The following is a 16481-nucleotide window of genomic DNA, read 5'->3' as shown; positions in this document are numbered from 1 at the left end:
TTGATTTGTAAATTTATCATTTTTATCATATTTGAAGTTTTCTCTTCCAAATTGAACAAAGTATTTTTCAAAACAATGTAGCCCAATTCTTACGAAGCTTTTTTCATTTTAATTTTTATACTGATCTTCTTTCAAACTCAAATAATTTCTTCTCTTCGATACAGGAACTAGAATTTTATAAGTAATTTGAGAAAAATTCATATTTGGCACTTTTTCATGTCAATAATTATTTTGCATTCCCAATTTCGACTGCATTTTTCTTATATTTTTTTTTTGTTAAAAAATTAATATAAAATTTATTTTTTTAACTTACCAAATTTGCTGTTGAAGTTCCCCGTTTACATATTTTTCTTCACTTAAATTTGCACAAATTTTAAAACATTTTCAATGAAACTTTGTAAAGATAATTGCACTAAAAATCAAAGGCACATTTCCACTTGAGGCACTAGCACTATTCCTCTTAGTTATCAGCCCCTGCGGCCAGTGTCTGCATTGTGTGTCCAATTCCCGCGTCCGTTCGTGACTCTGGTGCGATCGTGTGGCTCGATCACTTACGACAAAAGTCAAATTACAAAATTCTTAGTGGCACATCAACAGTTAATCAATCAACGGAGAAAAGTTTACGCTCAAATAAAAGACGCATTTTTGCATTATTTAAGTTTTTCCTCCTTACTCTCTTCTTTTTTATTCGTCGTTCGGTGATGACTCTTTTCTGTAGTTGGCATATTTTTTATTTTTATTTTTTTTTGCCTTGTCTTCTGCTGTGTTAAACCTCTATTTGCAATTTTATTATCTCACCTATAGTGTTTTTTCTTATAATTTATTAATTGTTATCTCTGACTCTGCTACTGCAGAAAATTTATTTTTTAAATGTAAAAAAAACAATAATAATAAAAGGGTGTTCTATCCTCATGGAGACAACAAAAAAAATTGTTGATGGTTATGGACTGATGAGTCGTGCTTTTGTTGATACACACAATAAAAGAATTTCTAACATATTTTTTTCTATTTATAATTTTTTTCACAATATTTTCTTCTTTTTTTTCTGCAGAAAATGCTCCGTGAATTATTCAGTGGATTTCTATGCCACTGTTTTTTTTTTGCGGTCCCTTTAAATGCCTAACATATAAAATTTTTTCTTCTATCAGCGATAGTGTCTGGTTTTATCTTTGTTTTCTTTCTTCTTTTTTATTAGTATTGAAAAAGGAATTGTAATCAGTAGATAGTTTGATGACCTACAAAGTTAATTCCCTTTCGGAAAGAATTTTGAAAAATTAAAACTGTACAAAAAAAATTGAGTTTTTTTATCTATAACTCACACACACGCACATTTAACTTTTTTTAATCCCAAAAAGTTAATCATTTTTATCTTTTTATATCTCCCTCTCATATTACAATAATTATTATTTTTTTCTTTAATCTTAACACTAAAATATTCTTCTCAGTATAATCATTAATTCTACTTTATGAAAAGGAAAAAAAAGAGCAAATTTGTTTACAAATATATATATAATTGTTATTGTGACTACACAACATTTTAATTTCTTTTTCTTATGTAAGATTTATTGAAAAATGAAAAAAAAACCTTTCCATCTCTCTTACTATTCTAAACCTCTTAAATTAAGATACTTTAAAAGTTGTAAGTTGATACTCCTAAAAATTTGCTCTCCAAGGGCAATCAGAATCTTTTTTTTTTTTTTTTTAAATATTTTAAAGATATTTCCAAAAGAAATTGGGAGAAAGTATAAAAGTAAAATTAATAAACTATTTTTTCTCTTGAATTTACTACAAAAAAAAATTGTAGGGGAGGAATTTTCCGGGAAATTTTTTATCAGTCAAAAAAAAAAAACATGGAACAAAATAAGCCATTCAATAACTTTTTCTCTCTTCTCTCAAAAAAAAATAAACACTTAAAAAAACTCCTTTAGAATAAGAAAATTCCTGAAAAAAATTGTCCCTTTTTCATTTTCTTATTTTTGATTTTTCTTCATCATTTCGTCCAAGTATTAAAACTTTTGTTCTCTTCACGCTGAAAATCGGAAGGATTGAAAGAAATAAAAAAAATTGTTCTTTCATGCAATAAAAAAAATTGAAGATTTTTCAGAGAATCTCAAAAAAAAAAACTAAAATTCTGGATGATTTTGTGGAATAAACACAAAAAAAAACAAACTAAAATCACAACTCAGATGGGAAAATCAAAGGAACGGAGAGGACTGCAGGTGCTTTTTTTTGTAAGAAACTTCCGGCTCACGATATACTTACTCCATATTGTTAATCACAATTCTTTGAATTTTCCTCTTTGTCGCCTCTGGCACACTAATCTTCTTCTCCAACCTGTCGAAGATCCCCTTGGGTTTACTCGTTGTCTCCGTGGAATCTGCCGCAAAGGCCAGGCTGACTTTCTGTGTGTCCACAGCCGGCTTCAGTACCAGCCGCCGCTGTACTGGCGCCACTGAACTCGACGTAGGCGGTTGCGGCGGCGTATGAGTTCGCGGCGGTGGTGGCGATGGAGTTGCCACATCATCATCCAAATAGTCCGGCAGTGGTTCCGGAACTTTTGCCGGAGCAGCAGCACTATTTGTCGCCGGCTGTTTTGCAGCCACTGGCTGAGGATTTGGCGGATCAGCTTTTCGCTTGAGCGAGATTATTTTGCTCTCGGTCACGACTAGAGGGGTAAGCTTCTGGGCTGGTTGAGCTTCCTGGGGCTTCTTTTCTGTCGTTTGCTGCTGTTGTTGCTGCAAAGGTAATTTTCCGATTGCAGTGAAAGTCTGCATGCATTTAACGTATGCTTCTTCTTGAAGCATTTAACGCAGAGTTAGAAAACTTTGCTACACACAACTTGAATGTGTCCAAAGTGTTGACAACAGAAACATTGAAAAGTTTTGTTATTGATAGTTATTCTAATTTACTCATTTTATCTCTCAGATCAGAATGTAAACATTCCTAATTATAAATTAAGGAGAAAGATATGCTTCTAGTGTGCTGAACACACTTACGACTTAAGGCGAGAGATGGCTTAACGTATTTCTAAACAAAATAATGATTATACAGGGTGGCTGAAAAAAAATGCAACAACTTTCAGAGCGCATAGCTATCAAACCACTGGTGATAGCGGTTTCATATTTTGCATAGTGGTAATTCATTTTATTGGTTGGCCTACAAAAGCATTTTCGATAATATTTTCTAAATTTTTTTAAAACCGTAATGGCACTCAAACGCGACAATTTAATGTCGCTATATTTTGCAGGAAATGCGGAAACAGCTATCGTTAGGGGTCCTCAAAACCCTTAACGTAATTAAACTTTCCGTTTTTGGAAACATAACTTGGTACAGGGATACTAGTAGCATTTTAAAATGTTTTGATGGAGGTCTAAAAAAAATTGCTTAATCGCTAGTCATCGTTCTTAAAGTGAAGAAGCAAATTGAACAAAACCTGCCACACATCTGCAAACAAACGATCTCTGAGACGCATAGATCGCAATCAACCATGAAATAAATATTGTTAAAGAACCTCTATATGAAACCTTAAAAATCCTTACACGGCAGAGATATCGTCGATCCTCACAAAGAAGTTATGCTCGATCGACGAAGGAGTAAAATTGCTTGTACGTTCCTGGTCAGTTCCAGAATGTCATTTTTTCTGATAAGAAAAATTTTCAATTGAGCAATTTATGTGGAAACAAAATGATTGTGTCTATCTGAAGGAAAGATCATACGATAACTTAGACGTTTGAATGACCACCGGAAGTCAAAGACCACCTTATTTGAAGGTCTGGACTTCCTTGAAGACAAATTATCGCTTTTCACGAGGGTTTTTAGGCTGTACCGTCAAAATGAATGGCAATGTGTTTCTGAAAATTGTCCTGGAAGGAGTGTTGGAGTCGTGGATAAACAAAAATTTTAGTAAGAAGTAATATAAGTTCGATCAAGACTCAACAACGACGCAGAAATCACGCGACGAAGATTTGGTTAAAAAAAATGTTTCGTAGATCATTTTGGGAAAACAATGACTTCCACAATTCTTGGATGCAAAATCATTTGACTTCTTTAAAAGAGGCATTTTGTTGGTCAATGTTAGGACTAAAAAGTAGCAAAGTATCAATGAGCTGATGACAGCCCTTCCTCGTGAATAGCAGGACGTTTAGAAGGCTCATATTCGTGCAAACTACGATGCATTTTTTGACAGACTTAAGACCATAGTCATGTCAAAATAAGATTTTTGTTTAAGATGTTTAAGATGGTGTAAGATGTTTACCATTTTTTCTTTATTTCAAAAAAGTTGAACAAAAAATGAGGATAATATAGCGCTTTAGTTTGTTGCATTTTTTTCAGCCACCCTGTATTTACGATTTTGAGATCTTAAACTCGTATAAGGTTTAACTTTTCTAATTTTTTAATAGGCAAAATCTTTTATGAATCATCAGATTTGGAAAAAATCACTGCAATTCTGGTTTACAAATTCAAGACCTTCAGGATCTCGTCTAAACCTTTAGTCTGAAGAAAGTGTATCCTTGTCATTTTTAGCACTGAATATGTTCATTTACTCAATGAACTCAACACCAAAGGCACGTTTTCAGAAACAAAACAGCTTTAGGGACTCTTCGGTTTGCAGAACCGTAAGAAAAATGAGGCAAAAACAAAAGAATGGTGCTTAGTCACGACGTCAACCAACTAGCGTCATTTAATAAGGCAAAATGGGGTAGAGGATATAAGCCAGACCTCATTTTTGTTAACACTTTAAAAACCAAAGTGGCATTTTACTCGAATTTTAAGTTTAGAGCTTCATAGTAGGAATTCTATTCAATATTGTGCTAAAGTGATAATACGAATGTAACTATTAATATTGTAATACTGAAGCTTCGAGTTTTTTTGAGTCACGCTGTTTGTTCGTGTCAGTCAGACCGGCTGTCCGACAGTTCTAGAGCCCAAACTGTTAGACACAGAGACTTGACTTGTGTGACCTTTAAGGAACGCTCCCCTAAAGGTCGACCCTGGGACAACTAAAATGCCCCTTATTTTTCTCCAACTTCTCCCCTTCCCCTTCAATACCATGATTTTTTTGGGATTGCTCGAAAACGTGCCGTGCGATTTTTTTTTCATATTTTGGATATGCTTTAAATACCTAGATGGATATTTCATCCTTATACGAAATTCCCATTCACTCATTCCTAATTATGATTTTTCAAGGTCAAAGGCTAAAAAGGATCTAGAGAGCGTAATTCTCAACAAAATAGTAACGTATTTCGGCTCGTTGGAAAGGTCTTGGAATTTCTGACAAGTCTGAACCGGTTCCAATCGATTAAGAACGGATAGGCAAATCTTGTCCGAAAATAAATTGTATTATTCCTAGGCTATTTTGAGCGATCTTCTGAATGATATTTAAATGGGTTGAAATCGGTTATGAACCGGTAAACGATAAATGACGCAATAGTTTGAGGTATATTATCGAAGTCACGAGTTCGAGCATTCGGCGAAGTATGGAATACTACGGTTATTTTTAAATAATTAATTTCTTTTCTGTTTAGTATTTTTCTTCCTTTGGTTGGTGCATAATTTTTTTCCTTTCTGTCGAATACTCTTTCCTTTCATTTTTTTAAAATATTCTGCGTTGTTATTTCTTTTCTTTTCTAATTCTTTTATTCGTTATGCTTTATTTACATTGCTTAAATATTGCGGAGATTTTTTCTCCAAGTTTCCACCAAACACGAATTATAGTAAAAAAGATTGATGACGAGATTAAACCAAAATCCTAATTATTGATGTTCGATATTTCCAAGTAATTTCAGTTAAAAAGTTGATAAATAAGCTGTAATATTTCTTAAATAAAAAAGAAATTCAAAAATTGATTAAATATAATTTGTTAAAATTTAAGTTTCTTGCACTGAGAAAAAATGGGGGTTCGATTAACTTTTTTTCCTCATAACTTTAACACTTTTTAGGTGTAAAAATATATCAACATTTTTAATGCTAATTTTACACCTTTTTTAAGGGTAAAATTAACATGAAAAAGGGTAACTTTAACCCCTAATACACCTCAAAAGCATAATATTTACACTCATTTCGGATCAATATTCCAGGGTAAAATAAAAATTTCCGGAATGTTATTTTAACTTTTTTCGGATTTTTCTCAGTGTTAATATCATTTTTTTTTTAATTTTTTATTCAAATTTTTGTAAATTTAATAGTCATATTTTTTGAACAGGGGCCTCTCAACATTTCATTTTTCCATACGTTTTTGCACAGAGGCACTGAAGACTATTGGCAAGTTTTTTCCTAAAGTGAATTGACTTATTAGTCTGATATATTTCGAAATCGTGCACTAAAAGCTATCTAAAAGTATATATTTCATAATGCTCGCCGAAATAATACAAGAACTACGAGCAAATTTGTTTAAGTCGCGGTGCAATATCTGCAAAATATTTACAAGGAAGACTGAAAAATAGCTTCACTTTTTATTAGGCTTGATGGGCCCCCGTTTTGAACAAAAAAATCTATTTTTTGGTGTTTTGAAGAAAAATATCACTAAACTTTTAACTTAAGAGACCAATTAAATTTAAGAGCAATAACAAATGAAGCTTTTCAATGTTTCTGAAAGTAAATTGTCCAAATGAAAGAAAATAAAATTCAAGGAGCTCACCTCAAATTTCGCCTTCTCCTCGGCTGCCTTCCTCCTTCGCATCTCCTTATCCCTCAAGATCTTCTCCCTCATGGCCTTTTGCTTCTCTATCTCAATTCTATATGCCCTCGTTTCTTCATCTTCATCATCCTCCTGCCTTTCCCTCTTGTCATCCCCTTTGCCTCTGTCCGGACTCGCACTCCTTTTCCTCCTGCGCCACTCTCCGCCCCTTTCTGGCTCCCTCGAATCCCCCCTGCGACTCCTCCAGCCTCCCCTGCCCCTCTCCCTGCTCGACGCTCTGCGTTCTCTCCTCGGCGGCGGTGACAGATAATCTCTGTCCCTCTCCCGTTCCGGACTCCTCTCCTGTCGCCTCTTCTCGATGTGCATGCGATTCTTCGTGATGAACTCTTCCTGCTGCCGCAGCAATTCCTCATCACTGTGCAGATGGCTCACGTGACTGCTGATGGAATTGATAAATTGCGGATGCTGCAGAGTGTCCATCATCAACTGCGTCGTGGCAGCTTCGACGCCTCCCTTGAAATTGGGATTGATCAGCACCTTCCGGGGCAATTTTGACTGAGGCTGCGGCGGTGGCTGCTGGGACATTGTCATGTGATTCTGAGGTCCAGGGTATGATTGCAGGGGCCTCGGAGGGGCAGGAAATGACGATGAAGCTTGACTGCCAAAAGGGGCTCTCATGCCGTCCAATCTGGGCGGCATTCTGGGCATATTCGGCCTGAAATTTGGCCTAACGCCATTTGGATTGAAAGGTCGGAACTGATGACGATTTCCCCTTGGCCCAAAATCCATTCCTCTCGGTCCTTGACTCCTAAAATCCATTCCCGGACCAAACATCTGAGGCCCTCCTCCTCCTCCTCCGGGCTTGTGCTCAAACGGACTCATAATGGGAGCAAAGCCCTGAGGTCCACAGGGTCTGTAGCCAGTTGAATGTGGTGGCTGACGGAATTCCGGAGATCGCTCATCGTAGATCTGCGGCGCACTGGAAGTCGGCAGATCCGGAGAGACGCCGCGAAATTGAAAATCTGGAGCTATTTGGGGCGTCTGTGGGTTAAAATTCTCATTCGGCAGTGATTGGCGGTAGTGAGGATACCCAGCAGGAGGGACTCTGGAATATCGTCCAGGCATCCCACGCATTGTGCCCCTTCTGCCCCGTGGGAATCCTCGCATATTTCTATCGTGTCTGAATTGATGATCATCACTGTCTGAGGCCATGCTTTCCCTCTCGGCCACAGTCTTGGGATTTCGCCTCTCGCCAGGGCCATCAGAGTCCTCAACGTCTGCGGAAGGAACAGGCACGGAGTGTACTAACAAAAGCTAGTGATAAGCCCTGATCAACTCATACCAGGTGAGATTCTCAATATTCAGTCGAACCCGATAGAACAAATTGTATTTAGTAAAATTCGCACGTTTGCAATAGAAAGGGCAACTCAAATTTTTCCATTTTTTTTAAACCAAGATGGAAAATCAACTCCAGGATAAAAGAAATCGAACTTTAAATTTTTACCATAAAAAGTTTTTAGGGATTCGAGCAAGTATTATGGTAAATTAAAAAAAAAAAAAACATTGAATTTCTATGTTAAATACACAATAACTTTTGTTTGTAAACATGTTTTCAAATTTTCCCATAAGAATGAGCGAGATGACTGGATCTAGATCTCAATCACTCTCATTGAAATGTCAAAAACATGTTTACTAAACAAAAGTTATTGTGCGTTGGGCATTATTCCCTTTTTAAAAATATTTTATTTGCAGGAGATATGAATTTTGATCAAGTTATTTAACAAAAATTGAATGTTTCCAGAATAACTTGGATCCGGTGTTCTTTTTAGGATTTCCTAAAAAGTTTTCCTCCAGAAATTCTATTATCAAAAAAGACAATTTAAAATAAAATGTGACAAAAATCTTCACTTTGAACATTCAATTAGTCTGTATATAAAAGAAGACATTCGATGATCGGTTCCGAAAGCCAAAGAAACGACATTTTTAACTCTCGTTTTGTGGATGAAGTCCTTATTGTTCGAATTTCGAATTGTCTTAAATATCGAAAGCATCAATCTTCATTTTTTGTGGGGGGAATCAAGAAAAATAAAATGGCTTTTAATATTTCTGCCAATTATCAATCCCTTTCATAATCAAAGAGTAATTCTTATAACTTAGTATGATATTTTTCATAAATTTTCTAACACTGCGAATTTATCTTATTTTAAAATTCGAAATAGAGTCCGAAATCTTTGACCATCAATGACTTTTTGTGCAAACTCCATTTATCTTTAAGCCAATACACTATTGAGGAATCAAACTCTGGCTGTGAATGAACGGACACTCGATATGCTCACAACCGGAGTTTGATTCTCTAAGTTTTTCGACTAAAAAGGAAATAGCTTAGAGGGAGGTTTTGCAGGTTCGTACTGAAAAAGGTGACCAAGATTTAGGATTTTTTACTGAATTCCACACAAACCGAATCAATTATACCATCATGTCAAAAAAATCTCTTACTATTAGTTTCATAATTCCACCTCACAAAATTCTTGGAAATCCTTGGATTTTCCTCTACAGGAAAATGAAAATATAGTGGCACTTTTTACGAAAATGTTCTGGATTGCTCAGCTGCGTACCACTTTTGCCCATCTCTGTAGGCCTCATTTTCCCCGGAAAAATTACACCAGACACAAAAATTTGGGCATCACTACTTAGATAAAACTTTCATATACTTGTTTTCACCGTTTGTAAGAAGTATTGTGCAATAAAATATCAATTTTATGCTATTTTTCTAACACATGTCTTTTGACACTCGGAAAACCATTTTTGTACTACATTCTGACAGTCAGTTAAGTACTTGGTTAGGTGTGATTCTCTCATAATCACACCTATTGTAATCCTCAAATTTTCTCTCCAATTGGCCTCACAGAATATATTTCGTACATAACTGATTTCGAAAATTAGCAGCAAATTAAAATTTATGAAATACCACAGCTCTGTCAAAGGGTTTTCTCAGAGGTTCTGAAAGGATTCAAGTGGAGTTTGAAAAAATCGAAAATCTATTTGAAAAGCCAAAAAAGATATTCTTTCTTTTTTTATAATTCCACAAGGTAGTTAAAAGTACTTTCTATTCGAATTTCGAAGTATTCGAGTTTCAAAATGTCTGTCCTCACTTTGTTTCCAAAGCAACAATGCTTACTATTCCAGTCCCATTATTAATTCACTTCATAATCACTGAGTCACTCATTTCCCAGTATTTTTTAGTGTGATAATTCATAAAAACGTTTAGAAAAAAAATAATATTTCGAAACCAAGTTTGAGTAGGGTAAGTGTGCCAAATTCCGGCCAGCTTGCAATTTCGGCCACCTTTTTTGTTCCACGAATTTCCATGAACTTTTAGATTTTACGTACTCTAAGAGATTATACAATGCAAAAGAATAACAAAAAATGTAACTTCGACAAACGAGATGACGTGAAAAAGACATTGGAAGAATTCCCGAAGGGCAAGGAACTATGAGAATGAAGGTGGCCGAAATAGGGCACCAAAGCTATGTCTATATTTTTATTCATTTTAAAATGTAAGAGTAAATAAGGACGGTTCTTTACAAGGTTCCAACCAAGCACCACTCTTTCAGAAGAAAGAATAAAAAAATCAATTTTAATTTAAAATATTACATTTCAAATTTAAGACTTTGACGCTTGCATGCAACTATGCCGAAATTTGTCATACTTATTCTATGTTTTTTTTTATATTTTTTAAATATCGTAGAGGCAACGGCCCTTCTCTCCGTCGCTCCATCCTTGGTCGAGGAAAATTCAATAAGCCCTCTTGAATCGCTGTAGCTCATAAGATCTCTGTTTTTTTTTATCTTTTTAATTTGGCTTCGCATTAAAAAATTAATTAACCGCAGTTTCCGAATTAATGAAAATTATTTTTTAAATTTTGAAATATTGGGATTACAGTTTATTTTTGGAGAATTTAAGGATTTAGTACTTTTTGTGATTGCTGCTACGATAGATTATGCCCCGGAATTCATTCTAAATATAAAGGCCAAAATTTTAAATATATTAAGACATTCGACGAAATATCTCAATTAAATTAATACCAACAAAAAACAAGCGGATGGATTCCAAAGAAATTCCGGAAATTACTCTCCAGAATAAGTGAATAACTTTTAGCTTCTATCTGTTTAAATAAAGCCAATATCATCTTCACTTTAGGAATTCTAATATTAAAAGAAAACTTTTCCTAATCAAGAAAGTCCAGAGAATTGATTTTGCAAAATTTGAGCCGGATGGGAATTTTGTAGGGAATCGTAATACGTCAGATAATTAAGAATCTCACCTAAAGAAAAGTTCTAAATGATTTTTCTTACCTCCGTCTGTGTAGGAATAGTCCAGATCAATGACATCATCCGTCCCTGTGGCAGTTCCAGTCTCCGACGAGGGATATTCGCTGGTGATGTCTGTTGTTTCCTGTGACTGAGGCTCTTCAGATTCCTGAGACGCCTGCTCAATCTTTGTGGGAGTACTCTCGACAGTGTCTTTGATGGTCGAAGACACTTCCCCATTCTTCTGAGATTGACACTCAACAGAAGAAGTCTCCAGCTGATCGTCAGTTGTTGTGACTTCAGTTTCCGGAGCACTAACTACATGTGTACTGCTGTCCACTTGCTCTCTGCAATCTGTGTTATCTGTCTGGGTGCTGGGCTGTAAACTCCTCTCCGACGACACAGGACTCTTTGTCTCCCATGTCGTTGAGGACTTTGTAGGACTGGTTTCCTCATCCGACAGCAGCAATTCGTCCTCATTGGCGTCCAAGTCGACATCGCCCAGTTCATTTTCATCGTAGTTCAGTAGGTCATCGCTGAAAACACCAACAAAACACCAATAAATTCTCACAAAACTCACTGAGATTCACCACTGTACTTCAATGAACGAAATTCACGAATAAAATTAAAGAAAAATCCAAGAAAAACTGCATTTTCAAGAGGTTTTTCTACGCATTTCCTTCAGACAAAACACATAACCTATAAATTAACCATATCAAAATATTCCCATTTTAACTCATTTTCCACGAAAAATATGTAAAAAATTTAATAATCACATAGGCACTGACACTTGTTTTTTCACTTGCACTGAAAATTCCTCGTAGAAATGCGGTTTTTCTTGGGGATAATGCAATTTTTCCAAGAAACAAAAAAGATTCTTACATGTCAGACATTTTGAGAAGTGACAGCTGCTCGTTGCCATAAAAACACAAACCCGAGTACAAGAATCCCACTCCCGAAGCCACTTCGGTGCTATAAAACGAAGAGATAGGGCGGAATTCCGATTTTTGAATATTCAACGGACACCATTCATGATTATTTCCCGCCAAAATTATTCTCTGCTATTTTTACTGAAATTTGTTGATCCTTGACCATCGGGCAGGTTTATTTGTTTCACCAGAAGATTAATAGCGGATGTTTTTGTCCCCGTGGGGAGACACGAGGTGTCCGGAAAGTGTGTCGACATCACAACCGCGACGTAAGAAAAAGTGGTCGTTGGCGCCAAATTCAAGGCAAGAAATTTTCCTCCTAAAAGCACATAATATTGGCCCTCAGCCAATCCAAATGGGCATTATGTATAGTTCTTTCTCAGTTAGCAAAAATAAATCACATTGAATCAGAGAGATTTAATGGAATAACTTCTTCAAGACATTGTTGAAGAATTTTGCCAGATTTTTAGCACAAAAACACAATTTCAGTGGATTTCATAGTGCATTTTTGAGGGATATTGCTATTTATGGCCATTGATGTTGATTCAAAGAATCTTTTCGGGTATAGCGCACTTCTGGTGGCCAGATAAATAAACGTCCCGAATGGAATTTTCAAATAGCCCAAAACACACTCCACATTCTCTTCCAATAAACACATCCGGAATCTTTTGCACTCCTCTCGTGTGAGTGTTTATTAGACATATCCTTGGTGGTGTGCTAGCAATTAATTTCATATGACCTACACAAATATTTTCCCATCGCGGATAAGCGAGAAAATGTGACGCGAACGTTCATTGAGGATTTAACATTACATTTTGATCTTGTGGATCAAAACAAATAGAAAATTTCCATCTTGGCTGATGATGATTGAAGTATCTCAGAAATTACAGAAAGATTTTGACCACAGCAAGTGCTACAAGAAAGTTGAAGGAGGATTGAACAGGAAAATGAGAAAGTCTCCTAGACATTTTTTTTAACTTGTTGATGAAAATAAGACAGCTGAAACTGAAAGAGGGTGATGAAATTATAAAGAATTTTTCAAGGAACTTTCAAATACTTTTTCTAAAGATCAGAAAGGAAACGATTAAAAAATAAATGAAGAGTATTTGTTTGCATAAATGGAATGATAAAAATGTTTAAAAAAATTAAAATGCTTTTACGAAATAATTACAAAATTTATTTTTTAGTTTTATAACATGGAAAACATTAAGTAAATACACAGAAAAGATATCTCGTAAAATTGTTCGAAACCCTATATCAGGGACTTACAAAATGCTCGTAAATCGCATAGTCCACTAAAAAGTTCGTAAAAGTTTGTACTTTCTTAACAAACATTGTTCGCAGCACGTTCACTTAACAAATACTTTTGATATTTTACAAAAAAAAAATATTCGTACACATTTTTGTTTACCTGGTAAAACTTTACGAACAAATAACAAAATTTTATGAACATTTTTCTGCGCAAAGAAAAAATATATAGTAAAACTGTTTATAAATGCTTGTAAATTCCTATTAGAACCTTAATGCTCGTAAGTCATACGACCTACAAAGATGTTCGTTGAATTTTGTATACTGAGAGAAATCCGAAAAAGTTAAAATAACGTTCCGGAAATGTTTATTTTACCTTGCAGTATTGATCCGAAATCGGTGTAAATATTATGCTTTTTAGGTGTATTAGGGGTTAAAGTTACGCTTTTTCATGTTAATTTTACCCTTAAAAGATGTTAAATTAACATTAAAAAATGTTGATATATTTTTACACCTAAAAAGTGTTAAAGTTATGAGGAAAAAAAGTTAATCGCACCCTCTTTTTTTCTCAGTGTAGGTGAAAGCGCGCTACCTTCGGACAACCCAAGCTTCGGACAATTCAATTTTTTCTCTATGTTCATTAAGGATTTCACCCATAGCTCTTTTCTGAAAATTTGAAGTATTGGACTACCTATTAAAATATAATATTACAATGGATCAAATTCATTTATAACACATTGAAAAAAATGATTTGTGCGAAGCATAAATCGTCCGAAGGTAGCGCGCTTTCCTCTACTTTTTTTCACAAACATTGTTCGTAACATGATTATTTAACGAGCATTTGTTGTTCTTTCACAAACATTTGTTCATAAACACACAAAATATTTTCTTAAAATTTTGTCATTTGTTCGTAAAGTTTTGTTAGACAAATAAAAATGTATGAACAAATGTTTGTAAAAGAATAAAAAATTATCATATTACGAGCAATGTTTGTGAGCATTACGTAAGACTAGTAGGAATACACAAACATTTACGAACAATTTTACGGAAAATGATTCATTAAATATCGTAAAATATTTCGAAAATGTTTGTAATTTCCTACTGCAAACTTACAAAATGCTCGAAAATCGTATAACTCACCAAAAAGTTTGTACATTTTTAACAAAAATTGTTTGTAACTTAGTCACTTAAAGAACATTGTTCTTCTTTTATAAAAAATTGTTCGTAAACATTTTTGTTTGTTTGGCAAAACCTACCGAACAAATGACAAAATTTTCCAAATATCTTTCTGTGTGTTTAAGAGCAATTGTGAACAAATATTTATAAAAGAAAACAAATATGCTCTTTAAGTGATCATGTTACGAACAATGTTTGCGAAAAAAGTACAAACTTTAACAAGCTTTTTAGTGGCTTATGCGGTTTACAAACATTTTGTAAATTCAAAGTAATTCCAAGACTAAGTTCCCATGAATTCTCAAACATTTATGAACCATTTTATATTTTTTGTCTGTGTAGAAAAAAATACTTCAAATATTTTCTGTTCGTTCTAAGCATATTATTTTTCAAAATCTGGTAATAAGAGAGGTTAGAATCTAGATCTAGAACTTCTACACTGACTTTTAAAAATAAATGGATCATATCAATGATCATTTGAAAAGTATCATTTTATTTAACTAAATAATAAATGAAAAGTCATTTTTGGTATATACTCTGACGAGAAAAATATATTTTGAGTGATAAGTTTATGATAAAACATGTTTTATTTTGATAAATGTGCGTTCAGAGTTTGAAATTTGATCCATCCTTTGAAAAAGGATCAAATTTGAATTAATATGATCCTTTTATTCTTACAAGTGTAGAAGCGGATACCAGTTAATATAGCTCGAATTCATGTAAAGATATTAAATACATTAAAAAAATTAGGTGATAAATTAATAATTAGGTCACAGAAAACCAAATTAATCAATAAAAGTTTTTCAATTAAATTTATTTTGATCTTATTTCGTCTTTTAACGCCCTGTCTATGCGTCTATCGCCACCTTAGCATTGATACCAGCCCCCAGGACTATACGATGGAAAAGTCCCTTCGCAGGCTCTATGTTACTTGTCACAATATCGCTGTTACGATCGTTACGATTGCTTTGAAAATAGACCAGACAGAATCGTTAGAGGAAGAAAAATCACTTCAGGGCTAAAGGCTGTTTGGTAAGGTATGTGTTTTTTTTAAATAAAAACTACAAAAAAATACAATGTCTAATGGCCTCTACACACTAGAGAAATTTATGTCCATATTGAAGAGTTTGTCCTACAGAAGCGTAAGGAATTTGTTTCAATATGGACATAAGATTCTCTAGTATGTAGAGGCCATAAGAACTACTAGCTAGTCAAACTAATCACCACACAAATGAGTCTAAAAATATCCCATTCCATTTTGCTGATAAATTCTCAATTTTATTCGAATATTACTCGAAATTGATTAGAAAGACTTTAACAATGCCTAAGATGCCAAGCTTCTTCAGAATTTATAATTGATAACCTTATTAGAGTTGGAACAAAAATCGGCTATATTAATAGGGAAGTGTTTATACGATAGGCTCTTTTAGCTCGTAGAAACTTGACAAAAATTGAAGAATATTTAAATAATTTCAAGCTTCACAAATTTATCCTATATAGGCACATCTTTAAATATCTATTCCCTAAATTTCTTTGTTTCTGTTGAAAGAATTTTCTAAAATTCTGACCAAAATAAATTTCTTAATTAATTTAATTATAGTTACAATAATATTGTAAGTCAAAAAGACGTGTTTGAATTCTGTATTACCTAACCGCGAAACAATCTTATTAAAGAAAATGTGTGGTTATGTCATAACCTCAAAAAAATATTGCATATGATGCTAAGCAAGTCATCAATTACTCTTACCGCTAAATTTATTTTATTGGAGCACTCTCAGCAAATTATAAAATTGTTCTAAATATTTTCGATCGTTTTGTACAATATTCTAACCTCAGTTAGTTCCCTAATATAGTTATGTGGAATTTTATAATTTATATAAAAAAAATAAGAATAAAAAACCATTGATAGTTTGCAGTTTGCATTGAAAATTTAAAAATATTCAATTTACTGAAATACAATTTAAAATGCTTTTTGGGGAGGTTTTCTAATCAAGAAAACCAACTCATTTTTAGGTTATGTATATCACAATAACACATTCCTAATCAAATTTCAAAACAAATTTAATTCAATTTTCTTCTTATAATATTTCTTGCATTTCTTTGCATCTAAAATTTTAATTGAAATTAAGCATGTTTTTTTTACTATTTTAAATATTAAATCCAATTGTCTTTTTTAAGAAGTTA

General features: G+C 33.9%; 1 protein-coding gene across 2 annotated transcripts; it reads right to left on the bottom strand.

The window, feature by feature from the left end:
* Window positions 1-653: 653 nt before the first annotated feature.
* On the bottom strand, window positions 654-11868 carry LOC129809702 (serine/arginine repetitive matrix protein 1). Of its 2 annotated transcripts, none has more exons than XM_055859735.1 (5): window positions 11830-11868; window positions 10993-11483; window positions 6638-7941; window positions 2263-2735; window positions 654-2029 (listed from the first exon to the last, which is right to left on the bottom strand). In XM_055859735.1, the coding sequence occupies exons 1-5, from the start codon at window positions 11838-11840 to the stop codon at window positions 1963-1965; spliced, it is 2346 nt and encodes a 781-aa protein (XP_055715710.1). In that variant the 5' UTR covers window positions 11841-11868; the 3' UTR covers window positions 654-1962. The 2 variants fall into 2 exon arrangements, with proteins under 2 accessions (XP_055715710.1, XP_055715711.1); XM_055859736.1 differs by having other exon boundaries at window positions 6638-7914.
* Between the last annotated feature and the right edge of the window lie 4613 nt (window positions 11869-16481).

This window comes from Phlebotomus papatasi, chromosome 1, assembly GCF_024763615.1.
Source record: "Phlebotomus papatasi isolate M1 chromosome 1, Ppap_2.1, whole genome shotgun sequence".
In the NCBI taxonomy this organism is placed as follows: Eukaryota; Metazoa; Arthropoda; class Insecta; order Diptera; family Psychodidae; genus Phlebotomus; species Phlebotomus papatasi.
Note: the sequence above shows the minus strand (reverse complement) of the source record. Positions and strands in the feature narration are given on the sequence as shown.